The sequence below is a fragment of the Schistocerca serialis genome, chromosome 2, assembly GCF_023864345.2.
Source record: "Schistocerca serialis cubense isolate TAMUIC-IGC-003099 chromosome 2, iqSchSeri2.2, whole genome shotgun sequence".
In the NCBI taxonomy this organism is placed as follows: domain Eukaryota; kingdom Metazoa; phylum Arthropoda; class Insecta; order Orthoptera; family Acrididae; genus Schistocerca; species Schistocerca serialis.
This window is the reverse complement of record NC_064639.1, coordinates 756,126,017-756,143,265: the sequence shown is the minus strand read 5'-3', so window position 1 is coordinate 756,143,265 and position 17,249 is coordinate 756,126,017. Positions and strand designations below refer to the sequence as shown.

Genomic DNA, 17,249 nt, shown 5'->3' with positions numbered 1-17,249 from the left:
TAAGTGTCCTACACATTCTCCATCGACATAGGTCCCATCCCTACCACATCTCTCTCCATCACGGGCCGCACGGAAACGATTATGCGAATCGTGTTAGCTTCAGTGCATGGGCATTGAGACAAGATACTCCAGGTGTATCATTAATCTTATTTAGGGAGAAGGCACTATTACCAATCGTGGCCAGGTAAACCGCCGAAATATGCACTATAGGTCTATTGACTATCCCCGTTGCCTTCGCCAGTGGAACGTCAGCATCCAAGTAGCGTAAACGTGTGGTGTGGGATAGTGAACCATCAGCTCATAGGCCCGTTGTCCTTAGACACAACACTGAATGCGCACAAGTATTGCAGCCTTCTAACAGACCGTCTTCCACGGCTGCCAGAAGACGTTCCTTTGAGACTAGGAGGAACCTATGGTACCAACATGATGGCTGTCTAGCCCACTGTGCACGCAAGTACTACAGCATGCCTCCTCGAATTGTTTCCAAATCTCTGGACTGGACGCAGACGACCTGTATCCGGTCCGACCTGTTCCCCGAATTTTACGCATGTAAACGTTTTTCTTTGGGGAAAGCTGAAGCACGCTGTCTACAAGGACATACCAACTACTCTCAATGTTATGCATCGACGTATTATCGCAGCCTACTTGGACTTCTCCGCTGAAGTGCTACCATGTGCGCAGCAGTCGTTCCATACCAGACAGGAAGCGTTATTGCCACTTCCGGTGGTCATTTTGAATACGCCCTGTGATGGTCAATCATCTCGTTACTGGTCGGAATCCACATAACTAGTGTGTGCACTTGTTTCGTTCTTAGGTGTGAGCTACCACAGGTACTGAACAAGTGTAGTGTGGGTACTTTCCAAAATGATATCTCGTAAACGACTCGCACTAAAATCTGCAACAAACACTGCTGACATTATAATTTACCCTATTTTAGTTAGCTAATGTCAATAAGCATTGTTCCATTTAAAAAAGCGTATGTTTGCACAAAAAATACACGTTCTAAGTTGAAGGGCTAAGAATACGAGCCCCAAGCTATCAATCTATGCCGTTAAAACCGCACATCGGGAGCACTTTCCACTTCCACAATATTTGCGGTGCAAGTTTTAGGTGATTTACCCCGTGTACGTTCCCCATCCATAGTGTCATGATTGGATAAGACTTTTAATCACCTAACAGTCAATGGGAAAAAATTACACTTTTGTGGGCATGTGGAGACATTCTGCGTAATAATATTATAATAATTCTTTGAGCACTACTTGGAACAAACAATTGAGAAGTCTGCACTTGATGAATCGAATGGGAACAAACACGCTTGACCTCTTTGAAGATGTGTTTACGAAACTGGTGTCAGTGACAATGAGGCAGTGGATAATGCTTAGTACAACAGTTCGTGAAGGTAGCGATCCTCCATGATATACAGCCTCTGTGAAGAAACGTCTTCGGAAACAGCGACTACCGCATAATGTGTGTAAAACTAAACATAGTGATACAGATAGGGACATACTAAATAAAACGCATTTGGATGTCAAAAGTCTTCAATGACCTCTGCAGTAGAATTTTATCGAATGACCTCTCACGAAACCAAAAGAAATTCGGTCATATATAAAGGCTGTTAGTGGTTCCATAGTTAATGTCCTGACGCTCGTGGATGTCTAAGGAAACGAAACTGATAGTAGCAAAACAGAAGCAGACATTCTGAACTCCGCTTTTAAACAAACCATTACGTAGAAGACACAGAAGTACTGCCACATTTTAATTTGTGGATTACTGCAGAAATGAGGAACAGCTGAAATCGGTAAAATTTAGCAAAGCTGCCAAGCCTATTGGAATCTATGTAGCATTTACAGTAGAGTTAGCTTCGTGACATCAGTGGTGCGACAGCAAACTTGCTCGTTTCTCACAAAGGTCCGTAAAGCAATGGATCAAGTCAGTCAAGTGATTGCTGTATTTCTTTGCTTCTGAAAGTCATTTGACTCAGTACTACACCCATATTTATAAACAGAAGTACGATCATATGGGGTATCAAACACAACTGGTGACTGAGTTGATTATTTCTTTGTGAGGAGGATACAAATGTTATTTTGGATGGAGAGAGATCAACAAAAGCAGAAGTAACTTCAGGCATGCCCAAGGGAAGTGTACTGCGGCCCTTGGCGTTAATTTTGTACGTTAATGACTTGGCAGACCATATTAATAGTGCCCTAAAAATTTTTTACAATTAAGACAGCCACCTACAGTGCAGTAATGTCTGAAATAGAAATGTACAGATATTAAGTCAGATATTGATAAGGTTCAAAAGAGATGCAAACATTGAGAAAAAAACTGTGACTTCACAATATCACTGAACCGCAACTGGAATCCATAAACTCTTACAAATACCTGAATGAAACCATTTTAAGGGTATGAAATATAATGATAAAATAAGATGAATCGTAAGTAATAGTAGGCAGCAGACTTCATTTCATTTGGAGGATACTGGCAAAATACAGTCAGTCTAAGTCTATGAATGCGTCTCTGCTATTTGCCCAACTAGGCCAATCAAATTATATGAATGCATGGTGTCTGTTCTTTCGGACATATCCGAGAGAACAGGCACCACTCTTTCATATAATTTGATTGGTCTTGCTGGGCAACTGATCCACCTTCTTCAGTGCAGATGGTGTGTCTGTTCTTTTGGATATGTCGAAAGAACAGACACCACACATTCATATACGAGGATTGGAACTTTAATAGTGGCAACTATTTATTTACAGCTCGTACAAAATAGATACGTGTTTCAAAGTTTTACTGACCTTCAAAGTAGTCACCTGCACTGTGTATAACCCGTTGCGAGCGATGTGGAAGTCGTAGGATATTCTTAGCAGAGCCAGTTGTGGTGACAGTTCGAGCGGCGCGGTCTATTGCCCGACGAATTTGTAGCAGTTCTGAAGCGAATTCCGTGAAGTGTTTCCTTCAGTTTAGAAATCGAGTTGAACTTACGAGTGCTTAAATCAGGGGAGTGCAGTAGGTGGTATGGCACTTCGCAGCCCTATCAGTCAAACAAATCAGTAACAGCTTGCACTGTACTTACTTGAGCATTGTCCTGCAAACTGATGGTCAGGTCCCGCAGAAAGTGTCATCACTTCTGTCTCCAAGCTGGTCGTAGGTTGTGTGCCAAAAATGAACAGCATAGAGACAGAAGTGATGACACTTTCTGAACTGAAGGAAACACTTTACAGCATTCGCTTCAGAACTGCTACAAATTCGTCGGGCAATAGGCCGCGCCATTCGAACTGTCAACACAACTGGCACTGCTAAGGGTACCCTACGACTTCAACATCGCTGGCAACGGGTTATACACAATGCTGGCGACTGCTTTCAATGTCAGTAAAATTTTGAAACTCGTACCTATTTTGTACGAGCTGTAAATAAATAGTTTTAATCTGCCAGGAAGTTTCATATCAGTGCACACTCCGCTGCAGAGTGAAAATCTCATTCTGGACAAATTGAATATACTCTTGTCAACGAGTGGTGGGCGGATTTGCCGTCCTGAACTGGACCGTGCATCGCAATCACAAGCTCGATCAGGCACTGTACTTCGTGCTGCGCGGTGTTGGGTTGTATTCCCCGAGTAGTGTAGCTGAGACAGCGAAGCGACAAAAATTCTTCAACGCGGTTCGAGGTGTTTGTGCATGAGAAAGACTTGGAGAGAGCGTAGTGGAAAGTTCGCAGTATGTGTAGACGAGACGGCGTGCAGAGAGAGAGAGAGAGAGAGAGAGAGAGAGAGAGCGAGAGAGCGAGAGAGCGAGAGAGCGAGAGCGCGCGAGAGAGAGAGAGAGAGAGAGAGAGAGCGAGAGAGCGAGAGCGCGCGCGCGCGCGCGAGAGAGAGAGAGAGAGAGAGAGAGAGAGAGAGAGAGAGAGAGAGAGGGGTGGCGGGGGGGGGGGGAGGGGGGGGGGGAGAAAGCACGGCTCCTGCGTGCACGTTTAGTGACGAGTATCGGGACGCCACATACCTTCTGGTACAAGCTAAATACTTCTGTTTGTTGTTTCTGATCGTAGCATGACTGTAGATTTATTATGTTGCTTGTCACCTCATTTTTGGCTCTATCACTGAGAGAGAAAAATAACTTTTATCAAACCAACTTCGATATATTTGTAAGAGCCGTTTTTCTCAGTGTATGACAAGACATGATGTATTGTGTTCTTTAGGTTGACATTATTTTGGCTGAGACCTTGCAGAGCCTCAGCGCTGGCCTAGTGAATGTTCCCGGGTTGAATCCCTCACCCTGCAGCAGGGCGTGTGCTGTTTTGAAACTTTCTGTTACATTAAAACTGTGTGCCTAGATAGCCAATCGGTAAGAACATTGCCATGAAGGGCTAAGTTGCGGATTCAAGTCCCCGTGTGGTACATCATTTCATCGTGTTAGGAAGCTTGGAAACAGCGCACAATTCGCTGCAGAGCGGAAGATACGTTCTTTTAAACCGGATAGTAGAAGTAATTCCTTGGGAATAAACCACAAAAAGAAGAATGAAAAGAAGTCTTTTGTTCTCGAAACTTTTGTGATGAAAATGGTCAGTGGGCCCTTGCTGATTTCAGGTGGTAAAACGACTATGGCAGTAACGATAGGATAATGTTTTTGGCGTACTTACCATGATTTACTTCGTGGTTGCGAATGACCTGGTCACGAAAGCTCGCCAGGCTGTTCAGCTTGTCGTAATCGTCCGAACCGGGATAGCGGGTGCCGTGCCGTGACAGGATCCATATTTGCTGTGGCTCGCAGTCTGAAAACATTTGTTCAAACGTGCATGTTATTGTTCACACTGCCTTTCAATAAAAGAGAGGTTGTCAGGTGTTCGACACGATGGAATTACGCGAACAAGGAGAGAGGTTTGGATTCAGTGTTCCACTGGCAGAATGGTCCAAAAGACGGAGCGCTATCACTTCAGTTGTGCATGATATGAAACGAAACAGACTGTGACCTGTCCAATCAATCGTACTGGGATTTGCATCGCATAAAGTATTTTGTGATAACAAGAAAAACTTGAATCAGCGTGAATGGACAAGGATTTCTACGTAGATCCTTTCACGCGGGGTGTCCCCCAAGGGAGCGTAAATGGACCACTAAGCTGGAGCACGTCAGATCGTTTAAATATTTGTGGAAAATCGTTAGAAACGATATGAAACGGAATGGACACGTTAAGACTGTAATAGGAAAGGTAGTTGGACGATTGAGGTTTGTTGGACGAGTTCTGAGAGAGTGAGGTGTAGTTGTAAAGCAAATTACATACAAGGCCCAAGTGAGACCAGTTCTAGAGTACTGTTCCAGCGTTTAAACTCAAGATCAAGAAGCCTCATCAGTATATACCAGCGAATTAAGAACACGGATCATAACAAGTGTGTATTCAATAGTACAGTATGACAGATCTGCCCGAGAAACTTAATTGGGAATGTTTGCAAGACAAGCGACGTTGTTCTGTTGATAACGTGGTAAATTAACTTAGTGAACAGGTGTTGAGGAAGACTGTGCGGCAGTTTTGTTGCATTTGTAAAATATAAGCTTTCTCAGCCGGAAATATCACACTTATTCCGGGCTGTTATACCATTTCATTTATGTTCAGAATTTTTCCCAATAAAAAGAGAATTGTGGGAGAAAGTTCTCATCCAGTGGTATGCTCGTATCAGGGGAAGCCATAACACCTAGAAAGCGACGTCGTGCAACATATCTGAATGATGATAAGTAATGCAACAAATGTTAATAGTTATGAGTTGATCATCAATTGTTATTTTGGAAAAGAAACTGACTGACGCTGTCTCAGGGTTCATAATTTTCAAACAGTAAAATAATGTAGATGCGATTCTGAAGGGGGTCCAGTTTGGTTTCTCCTTTCGGCGGACAGGGTGACCTCCCGATGCCGAGCCGTATGCAAGCGGTGAAAAAGACAGGCAGGTAGGCAGACGGTATGGACGCGAGGGAAAAACTCTGCCCTCACATAGTAATGTTGAGAATTTCAAAATACGTGATGCAGTCTTGAAAAATTCAGCAATTCAATTAAATTGCATTTAGATTGTTATTTACCTTAACAAGTTACCTGTTTCCTCTGCTCAAGTAAATTTAAGTGATAAGTTTGAAAGTATAAATGTTTTTCACAAGTTCATGATAACGACAAAAACTTGTCGTTATAAACATCAGAAGACTACGATATTGAACACTCCTTACAGCTCAATAATCGTTAATAAAATCTATGATCGCGTTTCTTATTTAAATTTGCTGAGATCATGTTTCAGTTAGAGTAAATTTTCTTGATTGAATTTTCTAAAGTAGTTATTAGCATGATAAGTTTTTAATCACATTGCACAATAATGCTTTGCATTGGCAGCAATTGTGCTGCAATTAAATTAAAGTCATCTTATCCACATTGTGTGAGTTTGCAGAAAGGTTTACCGTAGAATACGTAAATATTACAGTTTAAAAGTGAGGTCAGGTTTTTTAAACAAAGATTTCAGATAAATTCTGGTTTAGAAATTTAACTGCAGTCACATTTCCTTCGGAAACCTTAACTGAAATTTTCTTCCTGGCGATCACTCTTCACAGTTTTAATTCGATTTTTCAGGGAAAGTTTTACGGTAATTGACCACAGATCTTGTCGAGTCTCACTGAAGCTAACTGCTGTTGCGGAAAGTGATTAGAACCACAGAAGAACAGAAATTGTTCGTAACATAGACAGTGATTTGTTTTGTTTGATGATTAGGGCATCGTTCTATTGTGGGTCGAACCGTCCAATCATTTCTGCACATTAGTGATTAAGTTCGTTACCTGATTGGAAAAATTCATTCAGAACACGGTCAAAGGTTCAGTAAATATATTGTAACATAAAAGGCGGGAAAGATTTAATTTTGTCGACTGTAGAAACACGTACAGGCCCAACTAGGCAAATGCATGACGATCTCCACAACAAAAACTGCCAGACGTACCGGCAAAGTTTACAGCGTGCGGCCGCAGATTCTATTAAATTACCAAGGCAAAGAAAGATTTATCATTTCGTACAATCCTATCAATGAACGTGGCAATAAGCGCAAAGGCACGTAAGCTGTTATTTATCGTAGTTAAACTCAAATTACACTACTACGAAAAGAAATATGCGAACTTAAACTTCAAACCCATCAGGTACAAGTTCGCGTGGGATTTTAGTGAAAGTTGCTACGAGCGATTCTATCACAGACCCAAACATTTCGTTCCCGTCCGTTGATGAGATCTTCAAGTCGGGGTGTAACGTTTTTCCAAAAGGTCCCTAAATGAAGTAAAATTCCGATTTCGCGTCTTCGGCGCAGAGCCACGAACGTCACATTGTCTTGGAAACTCGAGCGCACTTGGCCGTAATCAGCAGCTGATGTCCACTAGTGCTTTTGACCCATCGTGGAAGACTGGTACACATCCTCTTCAGTACCAACATCCGGATAACGGTCGATTGCACTCGAGTTTTCAAAACATGCGACATCACGGTTCTAGACGGGAGCATGTGGGAACACAATTTTACTTCAGTCAGCAGCGAGCAAGGGTATACATCTAACCTTCGAAAAAGGTATGCCCTCTGCAGACGGAGAAGAAATCTCGGTTTCATTAAAAAATTTATCTGATAATGGCAGAACAGCCTATAATATTTTACAATTTTTAATATGTAATCGTATATCCCACGTAGGGATTATGAGAATGACATGAGAGAGATTGTGGTGCATATAGAGACACATGTATGCAGTCACTTTTCCCTCTCCGAATGAAACAGGGCAGAAAATTTCTGAGAATAGTGTGAAACACCCTCTGCCGCGCACATTTCAGTGGTTTTTTATTCCCGTCATACCGTCGGTGGAATGGTGACCAATACAATATTGAAAAAGTATTGTTTTTAGTCTACAATCGCAATTTAATTATCTTTGCCTACTGGCTACCGGTTTCGGTGCACAGTACCATCCACAGGCGATCCTCGATCTAAAAAGTCCATTTCGTAGTTAGAACAATAATGCATGACAAACGTGAGGTATACAAGGTGATTCATCTGCCACAACCTATGGATTTTATGCAACCCGCAACGCATTCAAAATCTCCGTAAGGAGTTTTTCGTATTCTCTCATTTGCTACCCACACACTACAGTCCTACAGAAAAAAAAGAAAAGGACATTTTTGTAGGAAATCTAATGTATTTAAATTCTGTACTAAGATACGTTTACGCTGGAGGCTACGGTTTCGAGTTTTTCAAGGAAAATGCGTTTGACAGTGGCTATTGTAAATTTTTCTTAAATAATTCGGTAACTATAGGCTTTAGCGAAACATATATGAGTATAAAATTTAAATAACTTAAATTTCCTACAAAAAGGTCCTGTTCATTTTGTCTGTAGGACTAATAGTTAGTGTGTAGCGTGCGAAAGACAGTGAAAATTCGCGCGTTCTTGCATAAGAGCTGCTAAAGACTGTATAACTGTGACAGAATCGTTAATTTCATCTCATTATAGAACAGTATGTCCGAGATCCGAACGAAGTTAAATAGTTATTTTTAAATGGCACCTTGAACATTTCTGTAAATCATCCATTCTACCTGTGGCAGAGAATTATAACTCTAATCAGTTACGTGTGTACGTGGACGAAGCTACACTGACATCCGACCGCGTCTCTGGATACTTCACTTTTTTTGTCAGGCAGTGTAATTATTAGTTCGCCACGCCTAGCATTCATGGCAAGTCTTGCCCGAAAGGATCTGTTTGAAAGTGACCATCCGATAGAAAGAGAAACGAAGCTACATTTGGACAGAATACCACACAGAGGCACAGGTACTGATTCGGATAAAAGTTCTATGTTGTGGGACAGTAAACAAGCTCAAGTGTAAGAACCAGGAATCTGGTAGATTAGAGAAAGATGTCATGAATTTGAGTCCTCTACGTACGGCGACTTTCTGAGGCAACCATAATTTCTGATGGAAAATCGACAAAGGATAATAGGGGTAGCTGCTTTTAAAGACTCACGTGGTGAACTAGTCCGCGTAAGTGGGCACCGTACGTAATGCACACTACACATTTAATTTACATTTGATCACTAAGTTGTACTTCTAATTCTTTCCACTCCATTCTGTTTCTGGCTATGCTGGTCCACTGTCGTCCTGCTTGTTTTCTGAATAAGTCCGACAACTTGCGTCTTGGTTTTCCTGGGAGTCTCTTGCCGATGTAGGAGCCCCATGTGGTTGCTCGTGCCGTCCATCTGTCGTATTGCAGCCTCGCTACGTGGCCACCCCATTTCCATTTGGTCTTCGTAGCCTGTTGTGCTATGTCTGTTGTTGCTGACATTTGTGTATCGAGGTGTTCGATATTCTGTCTTTCAGAGAGATGCCAAGGATCTTCCTCTGCATTTTCCATTGGCATACCTGTAGAGTATTTCCCTCTTTGCATTTGAGAGCCCATGTGTGACATCCATATAATAACACTCGAAAAACGCTTTGGAGTGCCTCCATTTTGAGCCTCCTATGAACTTTAAAGCCCAGAAAGCTTTCCAAGCTACGGAAACTCTTCGTTTTATTTCTTTTTTCATTTTGTTGTTAAAGGAAATTATTTGGCCTAGGTATATGTATTGTGATGCATACATTAGTTCCGATCCTTCAAGATATATTGGGGTTTCTGATCCATTTGCCATTACATGCGTTTTAGATTTTTTCATTGTGAGTCCTGCCATCTTGCTTTGTGTGTTAAGCTCCTGGAGCATTGACTGCAGTTTGGGCGAAGAGGACTATGTCGTCAGCGAACCTCAAATTTGTTAGTCTCTTGACGTTGAGGCATATTCCGTCTTTCTTATTCTCTTTTTAGTTTCCTGAACATGTCCTCCAGTATGCGGGTAAATAGTTTTGGGGAGATGGGATCCCCTTGTCTAACTCCTCTTTCCACGAGAAAAGGTTGCCCTGTCTTTTGTACATTCCTCTGTACAAAATATTTTGCTTGTAACGAGAAACAAAGTGACAGTCCGTTCATTTGGTTCAAAATGACTCTGACCACTATGGGACTTAACATCTGAGGTCTAAGGACATCACACGCATCCATGCCCGAGGCAGGATTCGAAACTGCGACCGTAGCGGTCGCGCGGTTCCAGACTGAAGCGCCTAGAACCGCTCGGTCACCACGGCCGGCTCTGTTCATTTGGTACTGTCCGTTACGCATGTGAGGTAATGGCTCTTATGTTACCACAGTAGTAACTGGTAGCAATCAGTGATGGTTTTTGTCCTGCACACGAGTGAACAACGCGTTTTGAGAGGCGCAGCTCATCAGGTTGCAGCACTTAGTTCACGAGGATAAAACACTAACAAGTCTACAATACAACTGCGACTTTCACAAAATGAAACGGAATACCAACACAATGGGCTATGGGTCGCCGTCTCACATAAAACTCGACGACTTCTGTTAGTGGCCATCCCACCTCACACCGCACACCACGTCCTTTTGATATGCTGTGGGCTGTGTAATATCGCGAACATGTCTGTTCACAACAATCCCCGGAGCACTGGATAAGCGTCAGGTTGACACTCTTGGAGCCCACGGCAGATCAGCAGGGTGCGGTGTGAGATGGAACGGCGACTGAAGAAGTCGTCGATTTTAATGTGAGGCGACGACCCACAGTCCAATGTGTTTGCATTCCATTTAATTTTGTGAAAGTCGCAATTGTTTTGGTGAACTTTTCAGCGTTTTAACCCCATGAACTAAGTTACGCAAACTGATGAGGATGACGATATCACTGTCTCTCGAAACTTGTTGTTGAGTTGTGTGTAGGATAAACGTTTCTGTTGAACCCTACCAGTTATCCGTTGACCTTGGGATTATCATGAGCAATAATTTTATTGGGGCTGACTCCACCTGCGCAAAAACAAAATTGCGTATACATGTTGACACACTGGAGGAAAACTGCAAAATGAGCTCGCGTGCGCATGTTCACGTAAAAAGGGAGGGAGGGGGAGGGGTAATTGCGACGTAGGTTTGGACCGCTTGGAGTAATTTCGACCAAAGTTGATACACGTATAACTTAGAACCAGGAAACAATTATCGTGGAGGAAAGACGCGCTAGCATTCCTTTTTGAGGTAGTGGGAGTGGGAAAGTGGTGGTTTTGTATCACCCGGAGCAATTTCAACAAGACTTGACACTAGTAAGGCTTACTACTTGGGAACAAAAAGAAGTACTGTGATTACAGGACATCCCTACCAGTCCTATATGTGGGGGTGGGAGGCGGGAGACGGAAGGAGAGTAAAGACACTTGAAAAGATATTCTCAGTCCAATCTAATAAACCTTGTAGAGAATCCCCCACACAAATCATAAGTAGATATATTTTTGTGATGATAAATACTTGCTAATTTCGTAATGATAACTGATTAGGTACCTCCTTAAACTAAGGTCGCTATTGCGGATGTAACGTAACTTTAAAAATAAACCAAAAGGGTACATGGTTTTTGTCTCCTGTTCCTCTGCACTTGTTATCGGCTGTCGTTTTCGCTCTGTCGAAACAACTGCACTATCTTTGCGTGTGCAGTGAGACTAACGCCATTGCCGGCCGGAGTGTCCGAGCGGTTCTAGGCGCTACAGTCTGGAACCGCGCGACCGCTACGGTCGCAGGTTCGAATCCTGCCTCGGGCATGGATGTGTGTGATGTCCTTAGGTTAGTTAGGTTTAAGTAGTTCTAAGTTCTAGGGGACTGATGACCTCAGAAGTTAAGTCCCATAGTGCTCAGAGCCATTTGAACTAACGTCATTGCAACGCATTTCCAGGCGTTGCAGAGGCGCCGAATTAAAACATTCTTTAGTATCGTAGCCTACCGATGCTGCCGGAGAAGGCGCCCCGAAGATACCTTCTTTGAACATTGCCACCAATGAAGACCGCCATGACAGTGTTATAAGCGGCGGGCACATGGGCACCAGTCTGCTAGTTCCAAATTATTTCGAGTTGCTAGTTGGTGCCGAACGTTACACCGAGTTGTTGATTGCTCTCCCGGCAAATATTCAGTGTATATAGACGCACGGTCGTGTCGGGCCTCTGCTTGTAACTAACCATGGCTGCCACAAGTTGTCAATAGTGTAGCATTTCTTCATCCACAAGTCGAGTACAATAATTTATTTAAAGTGCACTTGCGTCAACTACTCTTTTGCTTACCTGTCCAGATTCCTACGACGAATGATCCCTTTGGTCGCCTTGCACCCATTTATCATTGGCAGCAAGGACCTAACATCTGGCTCCCCGGAACATAACGATTACCGACTCGCATGCGTAACACATTCAAGCGCCCTGTGTTTCGTTTAGCTGCCACATAAGGCAGTTTCATGGCAGTCACTAAGAGATTATGCTCATATTTAGCTAATGAAAGTGACTGTGGAAGAAAAGATGACAGATTGGAGTTTGCCAGTCAAGTACACTTCTGGTCGATGACACTTCATTACGTTTTAGCGGGCTTTGCAAGCTGAAACCACTTTCTGCGACACTTTTCTGGACAGAGTCGGCATCGGTGAGGGAAGATAACATCGCAGACATTGCAGAGTTACCATTAGGAGGAGCCTAGCTTTCCAGACTGTCTTGTTGTTAAGAGGTATACATGTTGACACACTGGAGGAAAACTGCAAAATGAGCTCGCGTGCGCATGTTCACGTAAAAAGGGAGGGAGGGGGAGGGGTATCACTCAATAGAGGAAAGTCCACTGGACCTGACGGGATACCAATTCGATTCTACACAGAGTACGCGAAAGAACTTGCCCCCCTTCTAACAGCCGTGTACCGCAAGTCTCTAGAGGAACGGAGGGTTCCAAATGATTGGAAAAGAGCACAGATAGTCCCAGTCTTCAAGAAGGGTCGTCGAGCAGATGCGCAAAACTATAGACCTATATCTCTTACGTCGATCTCTTGTAGAATTTTAGAACATGTTTTTTGCTCGCGTATCATGTCATTTCTGGAAACCCAGAATCTACTATGTAGGAATCAACATGGATTCCGGAAACAGCGATCGTGTGAGACCCAACTCGCCTTATTTGTTCATGACACCCAGAAAATATTAGATACAGGCTCCCAGGTAGATGCTATTTTTCTTGACTTCCGGAAGGCGTTCGATACAGTTCCGCACTGTCGCCTGATAAACAAAGTAAGAGCCTACGGAATATCAGACCAGCTGTGTGGCTGGATTGAAGAGTTTTTAGCAAACAGAACACAGCATGTTGTTATCAACGGAGAGACGTCTACAGACGTTAAAGTAACCTCTGGCGTGCCACAGGGGAGTGTTATGGGACCATTGCTTTTCACAATATATATAAATGACTTAGTAGATAGTGTCGGAAGTTCCATGCGGCTTTTCGCGGATGATGCTGTAGTATACAGAGAAGTTGCTGCATTAGAAAATTGTAGCGAAATACAGGAAGATCTGCAGCGGATAGGCACTTGGTGCAGGGAGTGGCAACTGACCCTTAACATAGACAAATGTAATGTATTGCGAATACATAGAAAGAAGGATCCTTTATTGTATGATTATATGATAGCGGAACAAACACTGGTAGCAGTTACTTCTGTAAAATATCTGGGAGTATGCGTACGGAACGATTTGAAGTGGAATGATCATATAAAATTAATTGTTGGTAAGGCGGGTACCAGGTTGAGATTCATTGGGAGAGTGCTTAGAAAATGTAGTCCATCAACAAAGGAGGTGGCTTACAAAACACTCGTTCGACCTATACTTGAGTATTGCTCATCAGTGTGGGATCCGTACCAGGTCGGGTTGACGGAGGAGATAGAGAAGATCCAAAGAAGAGCGGCGCGTTTCGTCACCGGGTTATTTGGTAACCGTGATAGCGTTACGGAGATGTTTAATAAACTCAAGTGGCAGACTCTGCAAGAGAGGCGCTCTGCATCGCGGTGTAGCTTGCTCGCCAGGTTTCGAGAGGGTGCGTTTCTGGATGAGGTATCGAATATATTGCTTCCCCCTACTTATACTTCCCGAGGAGATCACGACTGTAAAATTAGAGAGATTAGAGCGCGCACGGAGGCTTTCAGACAGTCGTTCTTCCCGCGAACCATACGCGACTGGAACAGGAAAGGGAGGTAATGACAGTGGCACGTAAAGTGCCCTCCGCCACACACCGTTGGGTGGCTTGCGGAGTATCAATGTAGATGTAGATGTAGGTCTGACACCTGACAGGGTCACACCCTACCCCGTTGGGCGTCCCACGTTTAGATTTGACGGCTTCATTGTCATAGCACGAGCGGCTAGAGAACGTGAAGTCTGCTCAACAGAGCTCCGAATATCTGAATGAGTAGGGCGTGGCAGTACCACCGGATGCTGCTTGCTTGTTAGTGTTTACACATCGTTGATGCATATCTTTGGTATGATGCATTACCTACCGAGATTCTCACGGATTTCTTACAGAAATTTATTCCATCCTTGGGCTTCATGAAGTAGTATAAAAATTTCTCACGTTCTGTGATCTACAAGGGTCCACAATCGCGTCGAAATGTGGATGCGGCTAAAATATTTGTGTTGAACTTATTCTTTGTACATCAGCTTATAGTCTTTATAGTTCCCACATCCCCGGCCGTTGTTAGTTTTCGTAACCGATGCCGCTACTTCTCAGTCAAGTAGCTCCTCAATTGGCCTCACAAGGGCTGAGAGCACCCCGCTTGCCAACAGCACCCGGTAGACACGGACGTTGGCCCATCCAAGCGCTTAACTTCTGTGATCTGACGGGAACTGGTGTCACCACTGCGGCAAGCCCGTTGGCTTTTAATAATAGTAATGCAGTACATATTCTGTTCTCGTAAAGCGCAAAGTACTTCCACGAATATTAGTTTCGCAGGCTACCATCAAAATGCAATACGATTTTTTATGACATTGGAATTTCGTGTGTCTTGCGAAGTCTTCTTGCGATAATTTCCACTAGGTGGTTCATTTTTCTGAACGTTCTTTGTTCGTGAGTATGGGGTATGTTGGTGTTAGGTTCAGTACGCCATCTTGGGCTCAAACAGAATAATTGGGACGTTGAGGCAGTGTATGTTCACGTGGTAGTCTCTGTCGCGTCACACGCTCATACGCACATGTCCTCTTTCTCCGTGTTTCACACAAATACGAAGGTTGTGGTTCATAGCTTGTGAGAAAATGTGTGAAGCTGTGAATTGGTGGAAATTGTTGGAATTTTGTCTTGTACTTATCGTCAGCAGGAGGTTGCAGTGAAGGCACTGTTTCTGAAGTATGCCTCTTGTGACAGACACATATTCGATATCTTGTTTTTGATATACTCATGGCCGGTACCATAACGATTACTTGCAACTTTTCGTAATTACCTGTGACTATCTGTTGTTTTATCACGAAATCTAAGGAGTGCACTTCATTAATTAGTGCTCAGTTTGACGCGAATGGATTCAGATCGTTCTAGTATCTGATAGTGGAGTATTTCGTCTTGACCGTGGGAGGGTTGACCAATGTGAGTCTGCGGGTTTAGGCAGTAGAGCTATACCTCGCTCTAGACGCAAGCAAGTTGCTGTGGTGCTAATCTGTAAGTTGGACAAGGGATGAATCCACGTTTGCTTTGTTACAAATCCAGTCTTGGATCAAAATGTTTATTTGTAATCAGGTAATTAATTTCGATCGGTAATGGCCATCTTCAGACCTGTGTAGAAAGGTGTTGCGCTACATATATCATGTCATTTTGGCTTTGTCCAACAAATGAAACTGTGGTATGTAAAGGGCACAATGAAAGCGTACATACTGCAGATGAAGAGAAACACATTATGTTTTATCTTTTCGCTACTCTTGGGATTTCTCGTTCGAGCTGAGCAGCGAAGCTCCACTGTTGACCAAGATTGGTGCATATTATCTATTTCTGCCTTTATTATGGTGATTCCATTGCCTCTACAATCAGGCGATGAATTAGTTTGATTTTTAAGGACATTTAATTTGTATTCTATGGTTCTTTATACAAATTTAATTCTCACACACCAATTCTTACACAGGTTTTGTGGGTGGCTCACTGGCACACGAATTCTCTCGTGCGATTACTGATACTGCCAAAGATGGCCTAGACGGGATGCTGTAACCCGCATGAGGGCTACCGACAAGCTACTATCAAGAGAAATAGTGGCTCCACTTCCAATCTTAACAGTGACGGTTTGGAGAGCATTGTGTTAGTCACATACCCCTTCGAACTGTCGTCCAACGACGCTGATGGTAGAGGTGATACTGACGCACACAATTGCATATCTCTGACGTCAGTATGTTGTATAATTGTGGAATACCTCTTATGCTCGCATATTGAGACACTCCCACAGACAGAAAAATCTCTGTAGGAATCGACATGGATTCCGCAAACAACGATCGAGTGATACCCAGTTCGCTTTATTCACTTACGAGACTCAGAAGCTAGTACGTACCAGCGACCAGGTTGGTATCCCTTGACTTCTTGAAGGCGTTCGACACAATTCCTCAGCGTCACCCAATGAGCACAATACGTGCGTAGGGAATACCGAACTAGCTTTGCAATTGGGATGAAAAGTTGCTTGTAAATAGGACACAGTATGGTATTCTTAACAGAGTGAAATACTCTGATGTAAAAGTAGCTTCGGGTGCACTCCGAGGAAGTGACATAAGACTATCGCGGTTCAAAATATACAGGGTGTTTCAAAAAGAATCATCCGATTTGGCAGTCTAGATTTCTGAAACTAATAAACATGTAAAATGAATTTTGTTTTTTGATGGATGGGGAACCAAAAATTTTTTTCATACCTTTTCATAGGTGCTCAATACTCTCCCTTTGAGATGCACTGAACATGTCAGTTTGATATTCAATTTGTTCCCACACTGCAGCGAGCATGTCTTGAGTCCCTCTCATGTTGTACAACTTCGTATGGTTGTTTCGTATCCCGTATTCTCACATCATGACGGTTCACCTTTCCATTTAAATGGAACGTTACCTGGTCACTAAACACTAAGCGTGGAAGAAAACTATCATCCTCCATCTTGCCAAGAACGAAATTGCAACTCCACACGTTGTTGTTTGTCAGCTTCACGAAGAGCTTGCAGCAGCTGAATTTTGTATGGTGTCATGTGTAAACGTCGACGCAACACACACCAGACGGACATCGGGGGCATGTTGAACTGCCGAGATACACAGCGAACGAATTACTGCGGACTCCTTGTGAAACTATGGCGGATGCGTTCGACGTCTGTGTCAGACACTCGGGGACGCCCTGGCGATTTGCCTTTACACAAACAACTTGTTTCTC

At 43.3% G+C, this 17,249-nt stretch overlaps 1 protein-coding gene across 2 annotated transcripts in view; it reads right to left on the bottom strand.

The window, feature by feature from the left end:
• Positions 1-17,249, bottom strand: part of LOC126457953 (multiple inositol polyphosphate phosphatase 1) — a 311,376-nt gene that overhangs the window by 100,227 nt on the left and 193,900 nt on the right. For both annotated transcript variants that reach the window (XM_050094684.1, XM_050094685.1), the window contains exon 3: positions 4,633-4,764. In XM_050094684.1, coding sequence (XP_049950641.1) covers positions 4,633-4,764 — 132 coding nt within the window. The remainder of the gene's footprint in view (positions 1-4,632; positions 4,765-17,249) is intronic.